The following is a 20,070-nucleotide window of genomic DNA, read 5'->3' as shown; positions in this document are numbered from 1 at the left end:
TTGGCCAGGTCTGGCAGGGCGAGAAAGAATTGCCGAGCATCGCTGCTGGCCACGAGGAACTTGACTCAATGATTCAGGGGGTTGAGCAGGTCAGACCAAAACACCGCGTCCGTCTCATGTTTTTGTTTACCAGGATCCATGGGCAAGGAATACAATACTTGTACTCGCCTACAGACACGAATTCTACATCAAACATCACCCGACTAACGATCCAACGATCAGTTGTACTCCGTACTGTATGCTCTTATCGGATTCTAGATAGTCTGATAACAGCGCGAGAGATATAAGACAGACCCGCGCAAACAAGGCCGATGTCATCCAAGTGGTTCGCTCTTCCCTGTCAGCCACGGGCCGTGGAAATTGGGCTTGAGGCATCTCATGATTTTTCTCACCCACCCATTTCCCAGCAAGTTCCACCTTTACATTCGCCAATCTAATGTGTATCAGGGACTCCCAATCATTTCGCTTCTTCCAGTCTGCTATCATTTGAAACCATGAGGAACTTTTATCACACGTGTACTCCATAGTCTTGCTATCGTTTGATGCTATGAGGCAGTGCTTGTCTCGGTCCCTTACTAGCCTTTCGTGTTCTTCGTAGAAAACAAGAGAGTCATGCCTGTGCTCGCCCTCTAGGCCGAGAATCTTACGTTGCTCATGTACAAGAGAATGGTCGAAGCAAACAGTTACAAGCGACTTGTGTCAATAAGATTATGGATGTGGTTGAAAGTACAAGTGTGTACATTGTGACTACAATATTACTTATCAAGACGGCTCGAAAGATCAATGCTTGTCTACTTTTTGCGGCAAAATCCTGTCACTCGAGATAGTGACGGCCAGTTGTGTCACCTGGGAGATTTTACTTCCGTCACTCGAAGCACCCCAGAATTCTGACATAACATATGGTGTATTACTGTTCAGGCCTCATTTGTGGGAGCTAGTCCCGAGTATTCAACGTGTTGGGATTTGTTACTGTTACATTGATGCGTCTTGTATACAGCCGTGGCATGTTCACGTTTGTGCAAAGTCCCAACGATCAAGTCCATGCTTCAACGCTTGACTTGCACTCAATCTTCGAGTCGGTTCGTAGCACACCGTTGTGCGCACAAAGTCAATGGATCGGCTAGTTGTTCCAGGTAGGATGTCTTTCCACGCTTTGCCTGGGTATTCCTGGAACTTCATTTTACCCCAGTCGGGATAGAGACTAGCAGAAGGCCATATCTCGTTGTTGGGTGTACCCAGTGTGGTGAAGATCGACTTGATGAGCCCAAGTTCGCTGCCCACGGCACCACCATCAAAAAGTGGTAATCCACCACCCCTGACCATCTCTGCAACAATACATCCTGCAGCCCACATGTCCAGAGACGAGTCGTATGAACGATAACCGAACAACAGCTCAGGTGGTCGATAACATGTAGTGCCGACATCCGTGATTTTGGCATTCGCGGGCTCGCAATCCTTATCCTCGGCTAACCATGTGATACCAAAATCGATCAGATACACGGGCCCCTCCATCGAGGCAAGCATGATATTGGAAGGCTTCACATCTCGATGGATCATGCCCAACCCGTGTATGTGCTCCAAGGCTTGAAACAGTCCGTCAAAGACCATCTTCGCCCGTCGCCTATCAAGCCACCCTGACCGGAGTAGGTTTTCAAGGTCATATCTGAGGAAAGGGAACACAAGCATGAACCTTCCTGACGGCAAATGCAGTGTTTCTAAAAGGGGCACAACATGCTCGTGGCGTGCTTTGACGAGAAGACGACCTTCTCTCTCGACATTATGCGGAGGATGCATGATTGAAGGATAGGTGACTTTCAACGCGACAATTTTCGAAGGTCCATTCTCATCCTTGGCCGCAGCTTTGAAGATAGTTGCCGACTGGCCGTCAGCATGGAAGGTTGCGTAACGATATTCACCATAGGATGGACCCTGGTGATTGAGAATTTCGTTATTGCTGGGTTGCTGAGTTGCCTCTGGTGCCGACTCTATTGGCATCAGGAAGGCGTTGAGTGCTTGCTGGAGCTTCTCTTGATACTCAGTCTACTCTTGTCAGATTGGTCTCACCAGTACGGTGTGGTATACGGGTTTTACCATAGAGGTGGCCTTGCCACGAATCTCCTCTTCGAGCTTTCTGGCTTCGTTGCGAGCCGAATCCATAGGCAAGCCCTGCAGAGCAAGAGCATTCGCCCTGTCAAGGGTTAATTTGAGCTGTGTAAAGGCCTGGCTGGATCCTACAAGAGCATAATGTGACTCAGCCGCTCTGAGAAGCTGACATCAACAGACATCTTGGATAATGAGTCGGAAGAAGTTCGCAGTCGAGAGTGCGAGAAGTTTTGCCCTGTACTAGATTACAGAGGGATGAGGCTCAGGAAGACCTTACATGAAGCAGTCGAGTACATCGCTAGACAATACGCTCCCACGCCAAAGCAACGACTTGTATGCTGGTCCTCCGCATCTGCCGTTCTAGTATTACCTTGTGTCGCCGGTTCGTGGAAAGTTGACGTTTCGTGCAACCCAAGACAAGCTTTCCCAGGAAGATAAAACGGTCTGGCCCAGGGCAAGAAAAATATCCGTATGATCGGCCCGTTGCTTGCAGACTGTGGAGGAGCAATCAAGATGCTGGGGTCGCTGGACTAGTCAGCTTGGTGCAAGATGTGGCAGACGCAGGCCAGTAGAATACGTAAGCGGCGAATCAAGCACCGCTTTCAATCCACCCCGGGGGGCATTGAGCCTCTCACTCCACGCATCTTTATTTCTGCGGTGGCTTCGTGTCGTTCATTCCTCCCACCACCACTTCCTCATGCAAGACAGCCGGATTCGACAGGCTTCGATGCTTTATTGACAGTTAGGAAGCTGCCACCATGGACTTCTCGCGCACCGAGTATCCGGGTCTTCTGGTAAGACCCGTCTACCGCATTCCGCAGCCTCCGGTTCACCAAACTAACTCTGTTGCGCCAGACTTCACTGCAACCCGAACAGGCAGTAAACATCCTCAATGATCGTGTTGACCTTATCAAGAAGATCAACATCGATATTGCCGACTGGCTTCAGGTCAGCATTGGCCGCATGCCTTTACTAGACGCGAGCTAACCTGTCGTCAGGAACGCCGAAGAGTCGAAGAAGCCTATGTCGTAGGCCTGCGAAAGCTCGCGCGAAGGCCGCAACAAGATGGAGCTGCTGCTCTGGGGTAAGACTGACCCCTGTTTCATGGCGGCTTGTAGTTGACACACACCCAGTATCTTCCAGATGCCGTGGCAGCGCATCGTCTCTGGTACAGAGAACCTCGCAGCCTCCCACGAAACTCTCGCCATGAAGATCGAGACAGATGTCGAGACCCCCCTCAGACAGTTTGCGAGCCGTAATCGGGAGATGCAGACACTCAGCACAACCCAAGGCAACCTCAACTCTCTGGCCAAGGAGTTGGTGAATGCGCAGAGAAAAGCAGCAAAGGGTGGTCGGAAGGCGGACAGTGCAAGCTCCACGGTCGAGGATGCCTCTCGGCAATGGGAGTCACAGGCACCTTATGTGTTTGAGCAATTGCAGGCACTGGATGAAACACGAGTGAACCATCTCAGAGACGTCCTCACACAATTTCAGACGCACGAGGTGGACGCCATTGAGAAGAACAGGCTCAGTGCGGAATCTTGTCTGAATGCTCTTCTCAACATTGAAACTGCAGATGAGATCAAGACATTTGCAACAAGAGCTAGCAGCACACGCAACAGTCTTCCCAGACGTCGCAGCTCGGCAGCAGCGAGTGCGAGCGCAAGGCCGCCGAGCTCCCATCTACGACCTCCTCCTACTCCACCTCCTCCCCGTCATGCAGATGACAGACAAAGCCAGCGTACTAATTCCTTTGCTGGCCAGGATAGATTGGCCCCTTGTGAGTTGTCTATCAGTCTACAAAGCCAGTGGTCTAACGTGATTCAGTGTCTGATGCTACACCACACAAAGAGAAGAGCAAACTTGGTGGTCTCAAACGACTAGGTACCGTAATGGGCAGGAGAAAGAGTATGGTGCCACCGGTACCTTCACAGTCTACCGAAGAGAAACGAAAGACTCGGTCCTTTGTTCCTTTTAGGAGAGGAGACTCGTCGCGAAGCTTCCAGGACCTGGAAGAAACAGGACAGGATCTGACACCTAGCACCACTCGAGACCAAAGGCCAGTGTCCTCGATCTCGCGTGACAGGCATGATGACTTGCCTTCCGTTCCTCAGCCTGAGCCGCCGTTACCAATGACAAACGGAGCCGGGGCATCGCCAGCTCCTTTGGAAACAATCCAGGACGCGGCACCACTTCAACCAGCCCTGCTTGATACTGTCAGTACGCCACAAAGCCAAGCTCGCTCTCCAGAAAAGCCTCAACCTCCCATCCCGGCCTCGAATCCTTGGGCTCAGGAATCGCAAGAAGTACCAATCACCGCACTCGCAAACGATGAGGCCTCGCGCAACTTCATGATACGTGATAAGCCGATTCAAGAGGATGAGAGCGAAGCCCAGAATGCTCTTTCTACAATGGCCAACCAGCTACGTACTCAAGCACAGAGCTCAGGCATTAACCGCGTTCAAGGCAGTGTGAGAGGACGACGAGATGTTAGGAACACCATGTATGTCCCGAGCGGCACCGAACCATTCGCAGCAAGTCCTTCTATGCCTCGAACAGGCCCGCCAGTGACTATTCCTTCTGGAGGCAATCCTGCCGACAATATTGCATCTCCAATACAACGACCGCCCCCGGCCGCAATAATACATGAAGACCATGGTCTAGGCTCTGACACGACCTCTATCCATTCTTCTCGTAGTCTAGCTGGGCCTACCCATCATGTCGACCTTCATGAGCCCGGGCTGAACGCTTCAATCGTGGAGAATGTGCATTCTTGGTTCACTGAACAGGGCATCACCAAGTGTCTTGTACTGGGAGAAGTGGCATTTGCGTACAACCCTCCGCCTTCGGGTGAGTCTGGCCAGGAGATTATCCGTGTGCAGCACTTTGAATTATTGGACAAAGTCGCTGCAAATCCGATATTTTTGACTCAGGTTAAGCCAACCGGAGATGCTCTTGCAGAGGAACAAGCGGGATCTTACACAGTCGCGACTCCAGCCATTCGCAGACCGTCTCCGATGATTGGCTTGAAATATCAACTTCACATCGATACTGCCAACCTCGGTCGTTACTGTCCAGTACTTATCACTCCAGCCTGGCAGGTCATCCAAGGACAAGTTAGCGTCATTGTCCTGTATAGTCTCAATCCAGTCTTTGGAAATCAAGCCATAACCTTGAAAAATGCACAGATCACAGTCAACCTGGATGTTTCAGGGGAAGGCACGGGCAGGCCAGTCTCAGCGATGATGTCTCCGACCGAAGGCGCAGTGTTCCGCCGCAAGACGTCAGCCGTGGTATGGCGACACGCCGACCTTGAGGTCAAGCCTGAGCAACAAAGACTTCTCGTTCGTTTCATGACTGAAGGAGGCATGCCGAAGAAAGGAACCATCGAACTCAAATTCGAGATCCCAGGGCGGACTGCTAGTGGGGTCGGCGTCGAGAAAGTTGTTACTGGGGGTGAAGAGAAGGACAATGATCCATTCGCAGATGATACCGCTGGCAGTAGTGCAAGAGGAAGTGGCGAGGAAAAGAGATGGGAAAGCCTACCCACGAAAACGAAGTTGATCAGTGGCAGATATACTGCCAATTGAGACTTGTCGGACAGCTTCTGCCTCAAAACCAAAAAGATTTGGATGTACAGCAGGACTTCTTGGCTTGGACAAAGCATCGACCAAACAAATCGACTTGGTTAGGAACCTGATCCTGGACATTAACCGTTAGTAATTATGCCGGGTTGCAATGATTGTGAATAGCATAGAGAGGAACTCGATATGAGTGCACCACAGCGAAGGCGTATTTGCGTCTCTCGACTAGTACAGATTGCAGACAATGATGACTTCATACTGTTATCCCTTCTTTTAGCCTATCGAATAGCAGAACAATCATGTCAAAGACAGGTACTCCGTACAAGGACTTTTACATGCATATCCTGAGGGCAACCTCTTCCAGCAGTTAACGTCGAAAGACAAGGCACGTGATCGTAGGCGTTCCAGGTTGGTAAGTCCGGTGAATCATCGGCTGTATCTTGTAATAAAATAAACTGTTGACGACATATAACCCTACCCCGGTGTGCATGCTTGCCTCGTACTTACTAGAACTTTCAAGCTTTCTGAGTCTTTGAGTGTGAGCTGGCTGTGTGTGAGGAGGAGTAGCAGCAGCAGCAGCAAGAGCAGCAAGAAGAGCCACCACAATATATCATGAGTGGGCGTCGGTTTATAGGCTGGGCTCTGGTCATTGGCTTTGGGGTTCTCAATGGTATGTTGTTGCATCTCTCAGCACAACCACCTTTTCAGAGGGACTCCGGATGTTGTTCAGTCGACTGACGGCTGGCTAGGCTACACGACCTTTAAACCGGCCTTTGAGGATTTGGAACTGGAGAAGTTGAAGAAGAGGTAAATTCTTGCTTTGGTTGACCCCCTCCCCGCCCACCACCGACCGTTGTCAATGTATATCTCTCGAGAAAGGACTGGAGGGGAAAAGTGCTGACTCAAAGATGCCTTGTCTGTGATTTCTAGGGAGCTCGACGAAGCTTCAAATTTCGGTCCCAACGTCGTCGAAGTTTCAACGACGCAAAATGTCGGTGCCGCGGTTGCGCCGCATCCCTCTCCCGTGATTTCCCAAGCCGCCTTCAAATCGAGTGCGAGCGCGAACACCGACGGATGAGTACGGGTGTCATCGTTTGCAAACTGTGTTGTGGAAAGAGTAGGACGGAATTTCCCAATAATGGTCAAACAAAGAGGACGAGGGGTTGGTTCATGAATTGTGCCCGATCATGCTTGCGTCTCCCCCCCCCCCAAAAGAAGGACGACTGGTCTTGGGGGTCGGTGCCATTGGATCGGTATCATCAGGCGAATCACGTTCCCCGGGTGGCCTCGTGGTCTTGTATAAACCGGAAACGACGACCCTCCGAGAAACGATGGTGATCGCGCCTCTGCTGGGTCCCGCGAAAGGAACAGAAAATAAGGCACACGAGAATGAACACACCGGCAAGGAGGATCATGATTCGGTTGAGCAGCTTTTTTTGTTCTTGTTCGTAGAGAAGAGCAGGAAATCCCGGGCCAAACATTTTCGGACGAAACCCACACTTTCAACCACCTCGCAAGTTGAACTGCCGTTGCCAGGTTGTTCTGAAGTCCCCGCTTGAACCCGATGAGACGGCGACAGGAACAACTCGCCGTTGGTCGGCATGGCAAGGCAAATAAAAAGTAAACAAGGTCAGATCGGCAGAAGCCAGAGCCAGAGCGAGAGCCAGAGCAGATTTGCCCACCTGACGGGTAGAGCATCTCAACTCATCCCATCTCAAGGGATGGATTCCCCCCCCCCCCGCCTCGGTCAAAGGATGAGAGTTTTTCCATGGCGGCAAAAAGGAGACTCGCGGTCGTATATGTGATTGTGAGAACACAACCATAGACAAAGAAAAGACCCCTCGGCCGGCCCCAGGAAAAAGTCGCGCGGCCTTGTCCCCCTCCGGCAGAGGATCCGCTACGCACCATAAAACCGGAACAATCACATACCTAAAGTACCTAAATACCTACTCCGCATACTCCTTATAATCGTGAGGCTCAACTTATCTTGGGTTATCCAAAGTGGACGAAGGGAAAAAGAAATGTCATGTCATCATGACTACCAAAAGAGCCTCGCTGTCATTCGGATTTGCTGCACCCAACTCCATAAGTCAAGTACGAAGTAGGCCGCAGCGAGAAGCTCGAGATGAGAAGAGAGCTCTCAGAAATATGCATACTTTTTTGTTGAAAAAGTCTCTCTCTCCGATTTATCATGCTGATGTGTGTGTCTTAAGGATATAGCGCTATCTTGTTCTCTCTGGTCCAGGACCACCAACTCCATGCTTTTCGCTGAAAAAGAATTACCCGTCCCCAATGCTTCAAGGATGCATTTGCATTTTTGGAGAAAAAGGAGGAAAAAAACCACAACCAACCGTCACCATCACCCATCATGACTCGTTCTCTCCATATTCGATGTACCCCTTCGCTTTGCCCACGCGGTAGTACTACTTTGCAAGTAAAATCAGTCGTCGAACTTGAACGCTTTACCACCGCTGATGTCGATGGCTCCTCCACGATAACTGCCACGCTTCTTCTTGTTCTTCTCCTTGGTGAAGCCTTTGCCTCGAGTCACGGAGAGGTCCTTGTATGCACGATCCGCATAGTCGTAGCTTTGATAGGCATTGCTGATGTGACTATCCACCGTAGCTTGAGCCGAAAGTTGTGCCAGTGGGGTCGGTCTCGCACCGACATGCTTCTTAGGGGGCTTGGTCGAATCCGGTTTTGAGTCGGCAGCCATGTTGTCTCCCATCACGGTGTTGGACGAGTCGGAGTTTTCGTCTGGTTCGGGCGTCAGCTTTGCGCCGTGGGTTCTGTCATCGGCGGCCTCGTCCTCACTGGAGTCACTGTCTGATCCTGATGACAGTTCCCTCGAGGATTTCTCGGTGGCTTTGGTAGTTGGGACCACTTTTGCTCGTTTCACAGGGTGATCATCGTCCGAGGATGAATCAGAGTCGGAACCGGAATCCGACGACGAGTCTGAGGAGCTCAAAACCTCGACCTTCCGCTTAAGATTCTTCGTGGCGGTTGGCTTCACGGTTACTTCTTCCTCGCGGTCGATTGAAGACTCCGAGGTTGAAGATGAGGAAGAGGACGAAGAAGAGGTTGAGGCGGAGCGCTTGAGGATCTTCTTCTTCTGGCTGGCCTTTTGTGGAAGTTTGTCTGATGCAGATGACTCGTCACTACTGCTGTCATCGCTGTCATCACCGCTGTCGCTGTCGCTACTACTGAGATCATCTTCACCGTCGCTGTCGTTCCCCGAGTCGTCTGAGGACGATGTGCTATCGTCACTGTCGGAGGAGTCAGAGTCTTCATCAGTGTCATTCGATGACGAGGCATTGCTCTTCATCGCATCTTGCACCATCGACAAGAGGCCAAGTTCAAAAGCTGGCACCAGATCGCTGACTGTCGCGGCATCGGTCGGCGCAGGCCAGCCCGAGCGTTTCTGAAGCGTTTTCACTTCCTTCTGGAACGCCTTGTGCGTGGACTCGAGGCCGAATGATGTGAGATAGTGTCCAACCAGTCCAAGGATTTCCGCCGAAGGGCCCGAGTCACTCTTTGCGGCTTCTTTCTTTTTGACAGCCATGTTTGGGTAGGTGACTGTCGAGTGATGAAAAGTTGGTATGGGGAGGAAGTTTGAGGTTGCAAGTGAGATCTGATCTAGGGAATCGTGGAGGTTCGGAGGGAGGAAGAAGGTCGTTTGAGGGTCTTGGGTTATGCCACAGAGTAAAGCATGAGTGAAGTAAGGTAAACCTGGTGAATCTGGCGAATCTGCCAAATGTTGTACGAGGATGCGATCGTTGCAGAGGAAAAAAAAATAATTTGGATCTGCGGAGAAGAAAAAAGATTGCGATTGGTTGTAGCCATGAATGAAGCAAAAGGCACTTTATTTATTTAGTGGGATGTCAGTCTTAGATAAGGCAATCGATACTCCGTCATAGAGAATTAGAATCTCTCGGGTGATTGTTGTGCTCCGTATACATAGGTCACCTGCTGGATTCACTCTCTGTCCTATCAAGGAGGTTCACATTCACCCAACGCTTCGATACAGTCTTTATCCATACAAGCGCGCGCCATATTGCTAACAGCCTATTGAGGTGATGACGATCGATGATACTCTTGTGGAAAGCCTAGTGCAAGTGAGGCCTTCCACAGACATGACTTTCGTGATCTTACATATGGACAAGTCGCAGAAATAGATTGACACTTGCACTCTCGGACGAGGACGAGCGTCTATCTGCCAGCAAAACGTGATGACTAGCCTCTTAGACATTCGCATGGCTTAGATTGGTTATACACATCGCTATGCGCACGCTTTGCACGACGAGAGCCAAATCGCACAGAAATAGCAATCTGACCAGCAGCTGTGCGGTTGATCTAGAACGTCTCGTCCTCGATATTGGCAGCTGCGCGTACCACACTAGGACTGGCCACACCAACATCAAGTGCCTCGGTCTCAAGTTCGCGGGAAAAGTCGATCTCTTCATCTTCAAAATCCATCCCAGCTCGGGTAAGAATATCATCCACTATACGTTGCGAGGCTTCCTTAGCTAAGCGAAATCGGTTAGCATGCGCATTCAGTCAGACTCGTAGCTAGAAAGATAAATACCTGGTGTCTTCAGGAGACGGTTCTGAGGAACATGAAACTGCATGGTCTTTGGGGGGCTTTGGCCGAAATCGATTTCGTCGTCCAGATCATCGTCATCACTGTCCCATATGCCGCGCGTACGAGCAGGGGCGCTCGGTTTTTCGCCCTTGTGCTTAGATGGACTCAGCACACTGACTCCCGGGATTCGAGCCTTGCGCTCCGGAGACGAGAAAATTTCCGGATGTAATTCGGGTGGAGCTACAGGACTAGATGACAGCGTAGGGTCTACATTTGTGTTCTGGCGTCCTGTTGTCGTGAACAATCGTGCCGCAGACTTGGGTTGGACATTTGTATATCGGCTCGCGGTCATCGGAGTGGCTTGCACACGATAGGTCCGGTCTAAAACGTGATGGAGGACCGGATCGGTCTTCTTCCGAGCCGTCGAAGGGCGAGGTATAGAAGTCGGCTGTGGGGGGAGGTATGGTGAGGATTCGGGGGTGCGTGCGATAGAATCGATCGGAAACACCGGTCGTCCAGGGGTTTCGGGCATTGCGGTTTGGGTCAACGAGGTGGCATCGACGACCGTGGTGCTGTTCACTTCTCGACGTAGCGCTTCATAGGGGGAGGGGTAGTCGGCAAAGTTGGGTTGTTGAGGTCGCGGTGGTCGTGGTGTACTGTGAGACGGTGACATGGTCAAATTGGACAGGTCAAGATCCTGTATCGAGTCCGTCGAGATGTGCTGTGCCGCTGGCGTCTCGTACGATTCCGACGTTTCGAGTGTCGTGTGGGTCGTGGCGTTGGACTCTTCGGTGACGGTGTTGTCTGTTATTTCCTCCTCCGTCGTCTCGAATTGTGACGGTCGCTCCTCGTATCCTGAAAGAGAGACATTGGCGCTGGACTCGAAGAATTGCTTCCAGAACTGTGTCATCTCAGTACCCTGTCCTCCCAGTTTCGGGGCATCACGTTTCTCACCCTCGATCCTTCCCAAACGTCCTTCGAGTGGGTGGCATATTGCTCGACGATGGGCAGGATACTTGATGTGACTATTCGGTGGGCGCGACTGAAGTTGTGGTCGATCTCTGCGAATGCGATGATTAGTGTGACTGGCAGAAACAATTTCTCCTGCGCTAAGTTGTTTACAAACCTTGCAGTGTCAGCGTGATGGATTGTTCGAGTTTCTCTAGCTCTTCGGTGAGGGTGAGTGCCCTTGGCTGGGCTGTAGAACTTATGCGCGACATGGTCAGTTCATAGTAAGTACGGAGTTATTGATGCCCGCCAAATCTCCAGCGCATTTCGTCGTTCGGAATTCTCGAACACGCGCGCCGCGTCCCTCTTTGGCACGTGACGTCCACCGCGTTGAAGTTAGTCATCCTTGAGATATTCTAGCATAATGCCCGTGAGATACTCCGTACACATCACTGTGAACGCATCTTTCCCCTCCATGCAATCTCAAGTACGGATACGAGTAGGGTCATCACACTCCGTCCGCCTTCTCAGTTACTACTTGAATTGGCCCAAGAAAAACAATCAGGCGAGTCTCCGGCAACTCACAAACACACCACAAAAATGAACCTGGGTACAGTTTATACCTTATTACTACGTGGGAACAACCCAGTGTTTCCGGTTTGTCATCTCTTCGTCAGTGTCGGTCTCACATAAATACGACCCTGTAACTCCGTTACGAGATCACCACTCGCCACCGTCGCTCTGACTCTCTCTCGGAAGTTATGTCTAGGTAGAGAAGTCAAGGACGAAGCAACTCCCGTAAGAGGCTTACATCTTACGGAGTAGATCCACCGGTTGTTGTGTGCTCCAGAAAAAAAAAGACTGAGGTAAGCCCGTACGAGCGAGAGAGAGAACGATCATCAGACCTGAACAAATCACAACAACATGTTACTCCGTATCTCTTCTTTTTAGCTCAATTGCCATATTTGGAATGGAAAGGCGTACGAGTGACATCTCGTTTCGTGTATGGTCGTCGCTCACGATGGATACATTTTGCAGAATGCATTTGGACATGGGTTGGCTGACTAGCAGGTCAAGTATAAAGAAAGGGGGACTCTTTCTCTCGATTTTTCTCAATGATGTGTTCGAGTTGTTCTCCTTTATTTCATACTTTATACCTCAGGCAACTTCTATTTACTACGAGCCATCATCATGACTTCACAAACTCAAACCCAGACGTCTTCCGTCACGGCACCACCACCACCACTACCAACAACAACAACAACGACAACTCAGGCAATATCCATTGAATCAGTCCAGACCACTATGAACTTTTACCTCGACCCTTCCCAGGGTGGTCACGACACCTTTTACCCTGGCACGGCGGCTTACTACCGTCGTAAATTCGACGAACAGCCAGTCACGGTGTACAACGTCAGGGGTAGAATGTCGGATTTCTCCTTGGACATTCACGGCTTTCAATACCTCACCCACAAGACTGCAGTGACCAATCTCGAAAACGAAAGCATTACTACCGTCATGTACGATGAAGTAGCCGACATTTTGAAAAAGGCGTAAGCTTTTTTTCTTCTCTTCTACCAGTTCTGTTATTCTGTTGTTGTTGTGGTGGTGGTGAAGCAGCAGTGGCAATATTGTACCACTCCTTCGTCCTCGGAGGGCAGAGCTCACATCTTCTTCTTTCAGGACCGGTGCCACCAAAGTACACACCTTCAGTCACCTCAACCGGCGTGACAGTCGAGACGCCGCCGAGAGAAAAGTTTCCACCGACCCTCTGCTGGAGAGCGACACTTCCGCCATCGACCTGCTGACTCCTGCACGCTTCGTCCACATCGATCAATCTAGAGCCGGAGCCGTGGAGGTCCTTCGTGATGAAGGATCGGGGGGACCGCTGGACGCCGATCTTGTCCGTGACTGTATGTCCGGACGTACTCGATGGGCAATCATCAACGTATGGAGGCCACTGGACCGACCCTCGGTGACCAAGGACCCCCTGGCGGTCTGTGACTCGAGGACGGTCGAAGATTCGGACTTGGTCACGGTCCGGGCCACCACCCCACGCCGACCCGAGACCCAATACTCGGACGTCACAAAGGGTGACGGGTTCGACGTGTTGTACATGAGACACAAATCCCCGCAACACCAACACCACCACCACCGCCAACAACAACAACAACAATGGTACTATTTAGACGCCCAATCTCCGGACGAGGTCCTTTTGATCAAGTGTTTCGACAGTCAACCACAATCACGACACGGTGGTCGATCATCATCCGTCAGGACCCCTCACACTGCCTTTGTGGACCCTAGGTACAGTGGTTCACCAGAGTGGGATGAAAAGGTCAGGAACAGTATCGAAATCAGGAGTTTGGTGTTTTGGGAGAACAACTAGTCATTAGTTGGCCAGAGGAAAAAGTGCCTTGGTTTTTGAGGGAGAACGGATCAACCTCCTCTTTCTCCTTTTTCTTCTAAAAATCCAACACTATAGTCTGTATATGGGAACAATTATCTGATCTTTTCTTTTTAGAAAAATAAAGGGGGGGCAACATACACATACATGTTATTGTGCACACTCTTGATCAAACCCCCCTCCGGCCGTACGCAGGGAGCGTAAGAAGTGTCTCGTATTCCCGTCAGTGTGATGCTCCGCTCCAGGCCACCTGGATCTGTCATAGGCTTGTGAGCATTCGGTGCCTTTTCCTTTTGCATTGTCTAGGCCGCCACCGTCCTAGACAGGAGACACTTGAGAGTTTTACCTGGTCAGTAGGTATGGGTGGGTAGTGGAGATTCTGTAAACCGACAAAATAAACATGGACAACCGCAGAAAATGTTAAGTTACGTGAGGATGATTGGTGCCGTCCTTGGAAGGGCTCGATTTGTGACGTAGAATGCTTTTGGATCTTGTCTTTGTGAGTTTTGAGAATTTTTCAATATGCTCAAGCATATTGGGTATTGTATACTAGCCCTGTGCTTGAGAGACGCAATCCAATCTAAGTATCTTCACAGATGAGCAAGGTTGTAGGAAATAGCAATAAATGCAATTAAAGATGACAATTCGAATTCGAGATGTGCTTTTAAGAGTACATAACCAAATGCATTCGCACCTCTCCAAGCGACCCAACTAGACCTGCTCATTGACAAACAGTCCAGCCATGCCCTGGCCGGTACCGATACACATGCTGGTGACGAGAATCTTCTTCTTCGTCCTCCGTGCCTCACTGAGAATGGTGCAAATCTGTCTGGCACCGGTGGCACCGAGAGGATGTCCCAGAGCGATGGCACCGCCTCTGGGGTTCATCTTGGAGTGGTCGAGACCCAGTACGTTCAGGCAGTACACGGCCATAGAGGCGAAAGCCTCGTTGATTTCGAAGATGTCAATATCTTCCTTGGTCAACTGGAACTTGCTCAAGAGCTTGGGAATAGCGGCGCTAGGTCCGATGCCCATGATTCTAGGAGGCACACCTGCGACGGTGGCCCCGCAGAATTTGGCCATGATAGGCTGACCGAGTTCAATAGCCTTGGATCGCTTCATCAACAAAATGGCAGCCGCTGTAACGGAGTTAGTGTAAGTAAACAGTTACTAGAGACCATGGGGAAAACCGCGGACGTACCTCCGTCAGTGACCTGACTGGCGTTGCCACCAGTGGTCTTGTCTCCAAACTGAGGCAGGGCTGGCCTGATCTTGCCCAGAGCCTCCGCCGTGGTTCCATATCTCGGGCCCTCGTCCTTGGTGAGGGTGACTTCGGTAACCTGACCGGTCTTTGGGTCCTTGATGGTGGTGGTAATTGGGACGATCTCATCATCAAACCAACCGGCCTTTTGTGCGACCTCGGCTCGTCGGAAAGATTCACATGCATACTCGTCTTGTGTGCGTCTCGAGATGTTGAAGTCATTGCCGACGTTCTCGCTCGTCTGGATCATAGGCTGCGTGCAATCGACGGCTTCTTGGTTGGCCATAAGCGACTCAGAGAAGGGCAGATCTCGGCCTCCATTGTTCGACATGCTTTCACCACCCAGAGCAATGCCGATATCGATGCTACCACAGGTGATCTGGTTGGCAATGTCCTGTACGGCTTTCAATCCCGAAGAACAGAACCGGTTGACACTGTTGGCGCCTGCAGTGTGAGGGATTCCGGCAGCCAGCGAGGCGGCGCGGACTTTGTATGCAGCCCGCACGTCACCGACCTACAGAAGCGACGTTAGCAAGCAGACTCACAATACCTGGAGGTGAGATATGATTGCAAGGACGTGGACAAAGGCAGCTCGAGAAGGACTTGTGACAGGGTGCGGTGCTTTACATTTCCAAGACAAACATCCTCGACCAATGCAGGATCAATCTTGCTCTTTTCCAGCACCTGCTTCAGGAGCGAGTATACAATGTGATCGAGATCGGTATCTTTGAAACCACCCTTCTTTCCTTTTGCGAGAGGGGTTCGAACGGCGAGGGTAATAACAATATCGTCGGGGTTCTTCTGGGTGCTTCAGAGGAATCGTCAGCATGTCACAGGGAGCGGGGAAGCGTGGAGTTGACCTACATTCCAGCGACCCCTGTCTTTGTCGAGGACAGATGGGAAAAGATTGAGCCTAATCTTTGGGATGCCATGTTGGAAGATGTTGTGAAATCGTCAAGGGAAGCGAGCGAGGAATGCGAGGATGCGAGAGATGTCTGGAGGAAGAGAGTGAGAAAGCAGTCGGTCGGGGAATCATTTAAAAGGCTACGAACTTTCCCATTATGGCCAATACCTCGGCATTTTGATCGCGGGCGTTGCCATTGCTCTTTTGGCTGCTTAAGCGGTGATAAGTCATCACTATTCTACTAGGTACGTGCGTCTAATGGACATGTCGGACTTTCTCGGGCCTTTGATAGAGTCGTTTTATGGAGGAAGAGGCCTGTATATCGGAACCCCAGGTCGAGGTTGATGCGTGGAGCCGGCTACGCTTCGGTTAGAGCAACACCGAGGATTTCCTGGACTTGTCTTGGTTGTTATGTGTGAGGTTTACTTCACATGGAGATTGTGAATAACATTTTCGCAATTGTGATTCTTTTTTGTTTGAAAGAAAAAGTAAAGAAAAGATCCGCAGAAGGGTTTCGAGGGACACGGAAGCATTTTACGCTTGTTGTAGCCGCTGAAAGTGTCAAGAAACACCTGTTATTAACATTGGCGTTGAGGTTACAGAACGTATGAGAAGGGTTAGGAAGATACTCGTACTGTAGGTACCTAGTATGTGTTGTTGGTGATGAAGCTCCATGCGAGGATGAGATAACAAAAATCTCATCAGTCGAAAGGCATTGAATAACTGTTACGTCATATCCTTGGCACATATTTTTCTGACTCTGGGCAAAGAGAGTGTGAGGGTGAGAGTGAGAGGATGAGTAGGTGGTGGTAAGAGACAATGGACTGAATATCTGAACCATATTGTGTTCTACAAATATTATGGTCACTTGGTGTCTAGGTAGATAAACATATTGTATTGGAAGCATTGGATAGTAGTAATACTGCCTACTGTGAAGGTGAGGCTGAGACTGAGGCTGGTACTGCTGGCGCCAAGAAGACCAAAGACACTGAATGGCTGAATTGGTCCAATACGAAAACGAAGATCAAATGAAGTTTCTAGTCGCATCTAGAAAAGTGCAGTCGACAAAGCCCGCGACGAGGCGACGAATCCAATTTTTTGCCCGTTTACAAGCATTCGTTGTAATTGTACACGTTGCTCTTCTTCTGACTTGGTCCACGTCCAGTTGGTGTCAAATATTCCCATTGACATTGCAACTGTTTTCCTCACTTCACTTCACACACCGTTCACACCACCAAATCCCATAATCTTCGAGCCCTTCCGTCCTACTCACTCACCCACCGCATAATCACCACTACAACTCTACCAACTGCAAACCACCCACAATGAGCGTCGTCGGCATAGATTTTGGTGCTCAGAGCACAAAGATTGGTGTTGCGCGAAACAAGGGAATAGACATTGTAAGGCTGCATCCATCCCCTTCCGCCTTATCTTCCTTGATTGCGCAGGCTGTACTAACAACATTTTGATAGATCACAAATGAGACTTCCAATAGATCGACGCCGTAAGTACACTGACAGTCTTATACAAATCTTAATCGTCACCAAACTGACAATTTTTCTTCCAGATCCCTAGTTGGCTTTGGCCCCAAAAGCAGATATTTGGGTGAAGCGGCCAAAACTCAAGAAATCTCAAACCTGAAAAACACAATCTCTTCACTGAAGCGCCTCGCCGGCCGGACGATCGACGATCCCGAAGTGGCCATTGAACAACAGTTCATCACTGCACCTCTCGTCGATGTCAATGGACAAGTCGGGGCCGAGGTCACATATCGGGGGGAGAAGCAAAAGTTCACCGCGGTCCAGCTGATCGCCATGTACTTGGGCAAGATCAGAGATACGGCGGGTCACGAACTGAGACTGCCGGTCTCCGACGTGGTCATCAGCTGCCCACCGTGGTTCACCGACGCTCAGCGCAGAGCCATGCTGGACGCCTCGGAGATTGCTAACCTCAAGCTCCTGCGTCTCATCAACGACAACACCGCCATCGCGCTGGGCTACGGTATCACAAAGTCGGATCTGCCGGAAGGTGATGCCAAACCCCGCCGCATCGCCTTTGTGGACATTGGGTACAGCGACTACACATGCTCCATCGTCGAATTCCGCAAGGGGGAGCTGTCCGTCAAGGCCACCACGTTTGACCGACATTTCGGTGGTCGGAACATCGACAAGGCTCTGGTGGACCACTTTGGCGCCGAGTTCAAGGAGAAGTTCAAGGTCGACATCACGACCAACGCCAAGGCGACCACCCGGGTCGCGGCCGCGGCCGAGAAGCTGAAGAAGATCCTGTCCGCCAACGCCCAGGCCCCCATCAGCATCGAGTCGCTCATGGACGACAAGGACGTACGAGGCATGCTGAAGCGGGAGGAGCTCGAGGAGCTGATCAAGCCTCTCCTCGAACGCGTCACCGCGCCCTTGGAGCAGGCCCTGGCCGAGGCGAAGCTCAAGCCCGAGGACATTGACGCCATCGAGATGGTCGGTGGTTGCACGCGTGTCCCCGCCATCAAGGAGCGTGTCAGCAAGTTCTTCGGCAAGCCTCTGTCCTTCACCCTGAACCAAGACGAGGCCATCGCGCGCGGCTGCGCCTTTAGCTGTGCCATCCTCTCCCCCGTCTTCCGCGTGCGTGACTTCTCCGTCCACGACATCGTCACCTACCCGATCGAGTTCATCTGGGAGCAGTCGCCCGAGATCCCCGACGAGGACACGAGCCTGACCGTCTTTAACAAAGGCAACGTCATGCCCTCGACCAAGATCCTGACCTTTTACCGCAAGCAGCCCTTCCACCTCGAGGCCCAGTACGCCAAGCCCGAACTGCTGCCCGGCAAGATCAAGCCGTGGATCGGCCGCTTCTCCGTCAAGGGCGTCAAGGCCGACGACAAGGACGACTTCATGATCTGCAAGCTCAAGGCCCGGCTCAACCTCCACGGCATCCTCAACATGGAGAGTGGGTACTACGTCGAGGACGTCGAGGTCGAAGAGCCCGAACCGGAGAGCAAGGACCCCGACGCCATGGACACGGACCAGCAACAGCAGGCCAACGGTTCCGCCGAGAAGCAGCCCAAGATGCGCAAGGTCAAGAAGCAGGTCCGCAAGGGCGACCTCCAGCTCGTCGCCGGCACCACCGCCATGGCCGACACCGACAAGGTCGCGGCCGCCGAGAAGGAGAACTCCATGTACATGGAGGACAAGCTCGTCACCGACACCGAGGACAAGAAGAACGAACTCGAGGCCTACATTTACGAGCTCCGAGGCAAGATCGACGACGTCTATTCCGAATTCGCCAGCCCCGAAGAAAAGGACAAGATTCGAGACAAGCTTGAAAAGTCAGAAGTAAGTTTTTCTTTTTGTTTCCGTTCGGTTTCATTGTCGCAATTATAAAAAGAAGATGACATGCTGACTTGCCTTTTTCCAAATCAGGACTGGTTGTACGACGATGGAGAAGATGCCACCAAAGCCCAGTACGTCGCCAAGATGGACGAGATCCGGTTCGTGGCCGGCCCCGTCATCCAGAGATACCAAGACAAGATCGAGGAGGAGCGACAGGCCGCCCAAAAGGCTCAAGAGGAAGAGGCCGCCCGCAAGCGAGCCGAGGCCGAAGCCAGGAAGAAGGCCGAGGAAGAGGCGAAGAAGGCCGCCGGCGACTCCGCCGCTCCTGACACTGAGATGAAGGATGCCGACGCTGAGGCCGTCAAGCCCGACAGTGTCGAGGAGAAGTAGAAACACGCCCGACACCCATTATTTTTTTTTTTCACACTTGACTCTTCACGAAGCCATGCCCTTTTGGGGGGTGGTTTTTTAAGAAGAAAAAAGCGCCCCAAAAAAGGCTTGTGCTCCTGTGGAAAGAGAAGAAAAGAATAAGAACAAATAGCAAAAAGAAATCTTGACAAAAGAGAGGCACGGAATATTGAATGAAGGGGAGGTTATCTCACAACCTCTAGCTATGAACATAGGGGTCTTGGTGCGCGGTGTGAAACTATGCATAGCGAATGGGAAACGTTTTCGGGCGTCGCGATTGCGGGCAAATAGATAGACAGCGAATTCTCAGTCGTTTTCTTTTCTTCCGCCTTGATCTCACCGAGTCCTTGCGCCTTGCTCGTAGTGCCCTATCGATGATATTTGTTTTCTGCCTGCCTAGGATTGTGATGCCGCCGCCGTCGTTGTTGATACGGATACGGATATGGATATTGTCAACGATAGAACCATCCATTCCCTGCGCCACACCCAACACCCAACTTGAGCGAGTAGCACCAAACCATTCTGAGTTCCTTTCGACCCGCTCTTG

At 51.2% G+C, this 20,070-nt stretch overlaps 8 protein-coding genes across 11 annotated transcripts; 4 read left to right on the top strand and 4 right to left on the bottom strand.

The window, feature by feature from the left end:
• Positions 1 to 955: 955 nt before the first annotated feature.
• On the bottom strand, positions 956 to 2,308 carry PV06_07155 (uncharacterized protein). Its single transcript, XM_016408351.1, has 3 exons — positions 2,236 to 2,308; positions 2,092 to 2,188; positions 956 to 2,040 (listed from the first exon to the last, which is right to left on the bottom strand). Exons 1-3 carry the CDS (start codon positions 2,283 to 2,285, stop codon positions 1,009 to 1,011), a joined length of 1,179 nt encoding a protein of 392 aa, XP_016261831.1. The 5' UTR covers positions 2,286 to 2,308; the 3' UTR covers positions 956 to 1,008.
• Positions 2,309 to 2,747: 439 nt separating this feature from the next.
• On the top strand, positions 2,748 to 5,951 carry PV06_07154. 2 transcript variants are annotated; one of them, XM_016408349.1, is made up of 5 exons: positions 2,748 to 2,897; positions 2,959 to 3,051; positions 3,102 to 3,187; positions 3,237 to 3,883; positions 3,931 to 5,951. In XM_016408349.1, the coding sequence occupies exons 1-5, from the start codon at positions 2,862 to 2,864 to the stop codon at positions 5,691 to 5,693; spliced, it is 2,625 nt and encodes an 874-aa protein (XP_016261829.1). In that variant the 5' UTR covers positions 2,748 to 2,861; the 3' UTR covers positions 5,694 to 5,951. The 2 variants fall into 2 exon arrangements, with proteins under 2 accessions (XP_016261829.1, XP_016261830.1); XM_016408350.1 differs by having other exon boundaries at positions 2,748 to 3,051.
• Positions 5,952 to 6,874: 923 nt separating this feature from the next.
• On the top strand, positions 6,875 to 7,246 carry PV06_07153 (uncharacterized protein; the record flags this gene model as incomplete). Its single annotated transcript, XM_016408348.1, has 1 exon — positions 6,875 to 7,246. One exon carries the CDS (start codon positions 6,875 to 6,877, stop codon positions 7,244 to 7,246), a length of 372 nt encoding a protein of 123 aa, XP_016261828.1.
• A 616-nt stretch (positions 7,247 to 7,862) lies between these two features.
• PV06_07152 (uncharacterized protein) lies at positions 7,863 to 9,439 on the bottom strand. The gene has a single exon (XM_016408347.1). It carries the CDS (start codon positions 9,247 to 9,249, stop codon positions 8,128 to 8,130), a length of 1,122 nt encoding a protein of 373 aa, XP_016261827.1. The 5' UTR covers positions 9,250 to 9,439; the 3' UTR covers positions 7,863 to 8,127.
• Positions 9,440 to 9,877: 438 nt separating this feature from the next.
• PV06_07151 lies at positions 9,878 to 11,519 on the bottom strand. 3 transcript variants are annotated; one of them, XM_016408344.1, is made up of 4 exons: positions 11,396 to 11,519; positions 11,224 to 11,330; positions 10,273 to 11,170; positions 9,878 to 10,213 (listed from the first exon to the last, which is right to left on the bottom strand). In XM_016408344.1, the coding sequence occupies exons 1-4, from the start codon at positions 11,487 to 11,489 to the stop codon at positions 10,041 to 10,043; spliced, it is 1,272 nt and encodes a 423-aa protein (XP_016261824.1). In that variant the 5' UTR covers positions 11,490 to 11,519; the 3' UTR covers positions 9,878 to 10,040. The 3 variants fall into 3 exon arrangements, with proteins under 3 accessions (XP_016261824.1, XP_016261825.1, XP_016261826.1); XM_016408345.1 differs by having other exon boundaries at positions 10,273 to 11,330; XM_016408346.1 differs by lacking the exon at positions 11,396 to 11,519 and having other exon boundaries at positions 10,273 to 11,351.
• Positions 11,520 to 12,103: 584 nt separating this feature from the next.
• On the top strand, positions 12,104 to 13,714 carry PV06_07150 (uncharacterized protein). Its single transcript, XM_016408343.1, has 2 exons — positions 12,104 to 12,770; positions 12,901 to 13,714. Exons 1-2 carry the CDS (start codon positions 12,409 to 12,411, stop codon positions 13,604 to 13,606), a joined length of 1,068 nt encoding a protein of 355 aa, XP_016261823.1. The 5' UTR covers positions 12,104 to 12,408; the 3' UTR covers positions 13,607 to 13,714.
• A 490-nt stretch (positions 13,715 to 14,204) lies between these two features.
• On the bottom strand, positions 14,205 to 16,697 carry PV06_07149 (uncharacterized protein). The gene is made up of 5 exons (XM_016408342.1): positions 15,938 to 16,697; positions 15,750 to 15,880; positions 15,513 to 15,693; positions 14,826 to 15,399; positions 14,205 to 14,763 (listed from the first exon to the last, which is right to left on the bottom strand). The coding sequence occupies exons 2-5, from the start codon at positions 15,815 to 15,817 to the stop codon at positions 14,336 to 14,338; spliced, it is 1,251 nt and encodes a 416-aa protein (XP_016261822.1). The 5' UTR covers positions 15,818 to 15,880; positions 15,938 to 16,697; the 3' UTR covers positions 14,205 to 14,335.
• Positions 16,698 to 16,851: 154 nt separating this feature from the next.
• On the top strand, positions 16,852 to 19,851 carry PV06_07148 (uncharacterized protein). Its single transcript, XM_016408341.1, has 4 exons — positions 16,852 to 17,189; positions 17,262 to 17,293; positions 17,357 to 19,118; positions 19,206 to 19,851. Exons 1-4 carry the CDS (start codon positions 17,115 to 17,117, stop codon positions 19,503 to 19,505), a joined length of 2,169 nt encoding a protein of 722 aa, XP_016261821.1. The 5' UTR covers positions 16,852 to 17,114; the 3' UTR covers positions 19,506 to 19,851.
• The last annotated feature ends 219 nt before the right edge of the window (positions 19,852 to 20,070 follow it).

The sequence above is a fragment of the Exophiala oligosperma genome (assembly GCF_000835515.1).
Source record: "Exophiala oligosperma strain CBS 72588 unplaced genomic scaffold supercont1.6, whole genome shotgun sequence".
Lineage (NCBI taxonomy): Eukaryota > Fungi > Ascomycota > Eurotiomycetes > Chaetothyriales > Herpotrichiellaceae > Exophiala > Exophiala oligosperma.
Note: the sequence above shows the minus strand (reverse complement) of the source record. Positions and strands in the feature narration are given on the sequence as shown.

Excerpts from the sequence above, each read along its gene's own strand:
- PV06_07155 (XM_016408351.1), bottom strand. The coding sequence starts at position 2,285 with ATGTCTGTTGATGTCAGCTTCTCAGAGCGGCTGAGTCACATTATGCTC. Across the intron at positions 2,189-2,235 it reads CTGAGTCACATTATGCTCTT|GGCGAATGCTCTTGCTCTGC; the intron begins GTAGGATCCAGC and ends AACCCTTGACAG. Across the intron at positions 2,041-2,091 it reads GTGGCAAGGCCACCTCTATG|ACTGAGTATCAAGAGAAGCT; the intron begins GTAAAACCCGTA and ends TGACAAGAGTAG.
- PV06_07154 (XM_016408349.1), top strand. The coding sequence starts at position 2,862 with ATGGACTTCTCGCGCACCGAGTATCCGGGTCTTCTG. Across the intron at positions 3,052-3,101 it reads ATATTGCCGACTGGCTTCAG|GAACGCCGAAGAGTCGAAGA; the intron begins GTCAGCATTGGC and ends ACCTGTCGTCAG. Across the intron at positions 3,884-3,930 it reads CCAGGATAGATTGGCCCCTT|TGTCTGATGCTACACCACAC; the intron begins GTGAGTTGTCTA and ends AACGTGATTCAG.
- PV06_07152 (XM_016408347.1), bottom strand. The coding sequence starts at position 9,249 with ATGGCTGTCAAAAAGAAAGAAGCCGCAAAGAGTGACTCGGGCCCTTCG.
- PV06_07151 (XM_016408344.1), bottom strand. The coding sequence starts at position 11,489 with ATGTCGCGCATAAGTTCTACAGCCCAGCCAAGGGCACTCACCCTCACC. Across the intron at positions 11,171-11,223 it reads ACGTTTGGGAAGGATCGAGG|TTCTGGAAGCAATTCTTCGA; the intron begins GTGAGAAACGTG and ends GAGATGACACAG. Across the intron at positions 10,214-10,272 it reads CCGTCTCCTGAAGACACCAG|CTAAGGAAGCCTCGCAACGT; the intron begins GTATTTATCTTT and ends GATTTCGCTTAG.
- PV06_07150 (XM_016408343.1), top strand. The coding sequence starts at position 12,409 with ATGACTTCACAAACTCAAACCCAGACGTCTTCCGTCACGGCACCACCA. Across the intron at positions 12,771-12,900 it reads GCCGACATTTTGAAAAAGGC|GACCGGTGCCACCAAAGTAC; the intron begins GTAAGCTTTTTT and ends TTCTTCTTTCAG.
- PV06_07149 (XM_016408342.1), bottom strand. The coding sequence starts at position 15,817 with ATGGCATCCCAAAGATTAGGCTCAATCTTTTCCCATCTGTCCTCGACA. Across the intron at positions 15,400-15,512 it reads AGGATGTTTGTCTTGGAAAT|GTCGGTGACGTGCGGGCTGC; the intron begins GTAAAGCACCGC and ends TCGCTTCTGTAG. Across the intron at positions 14,764-14,825 it reads CAGTCAGGTCACTGACGGAG|CGGCTGCCATTTTGTTGATG; the intron begins GTACGTCCGCGG and ends ACTCCGTTACAG.
- PV06_07148 (XM_016408341.1), top strand. The coding sequence starts at position 17,115 with ATGAGCGTCGTCGGCATAGATTTTGGTGCTCAGAGCACAAAGATTGGT. Across the intron at positions 17,190-17,261 it reads GAAACAAGGGAATAGACATT|ATCACAAATGAGACTTCCAA; the intron begins GTAAGGCTGCAT and ends ACATTTTGATAG. Across the intron at positions 19,119-19,205 it reads ACAAGCTTGAAAAGTCAGAA|GACTGGTTGTACGACGATGG; the intron begins GTAAGTTTTTCT and ends TTTCCAAATCAG.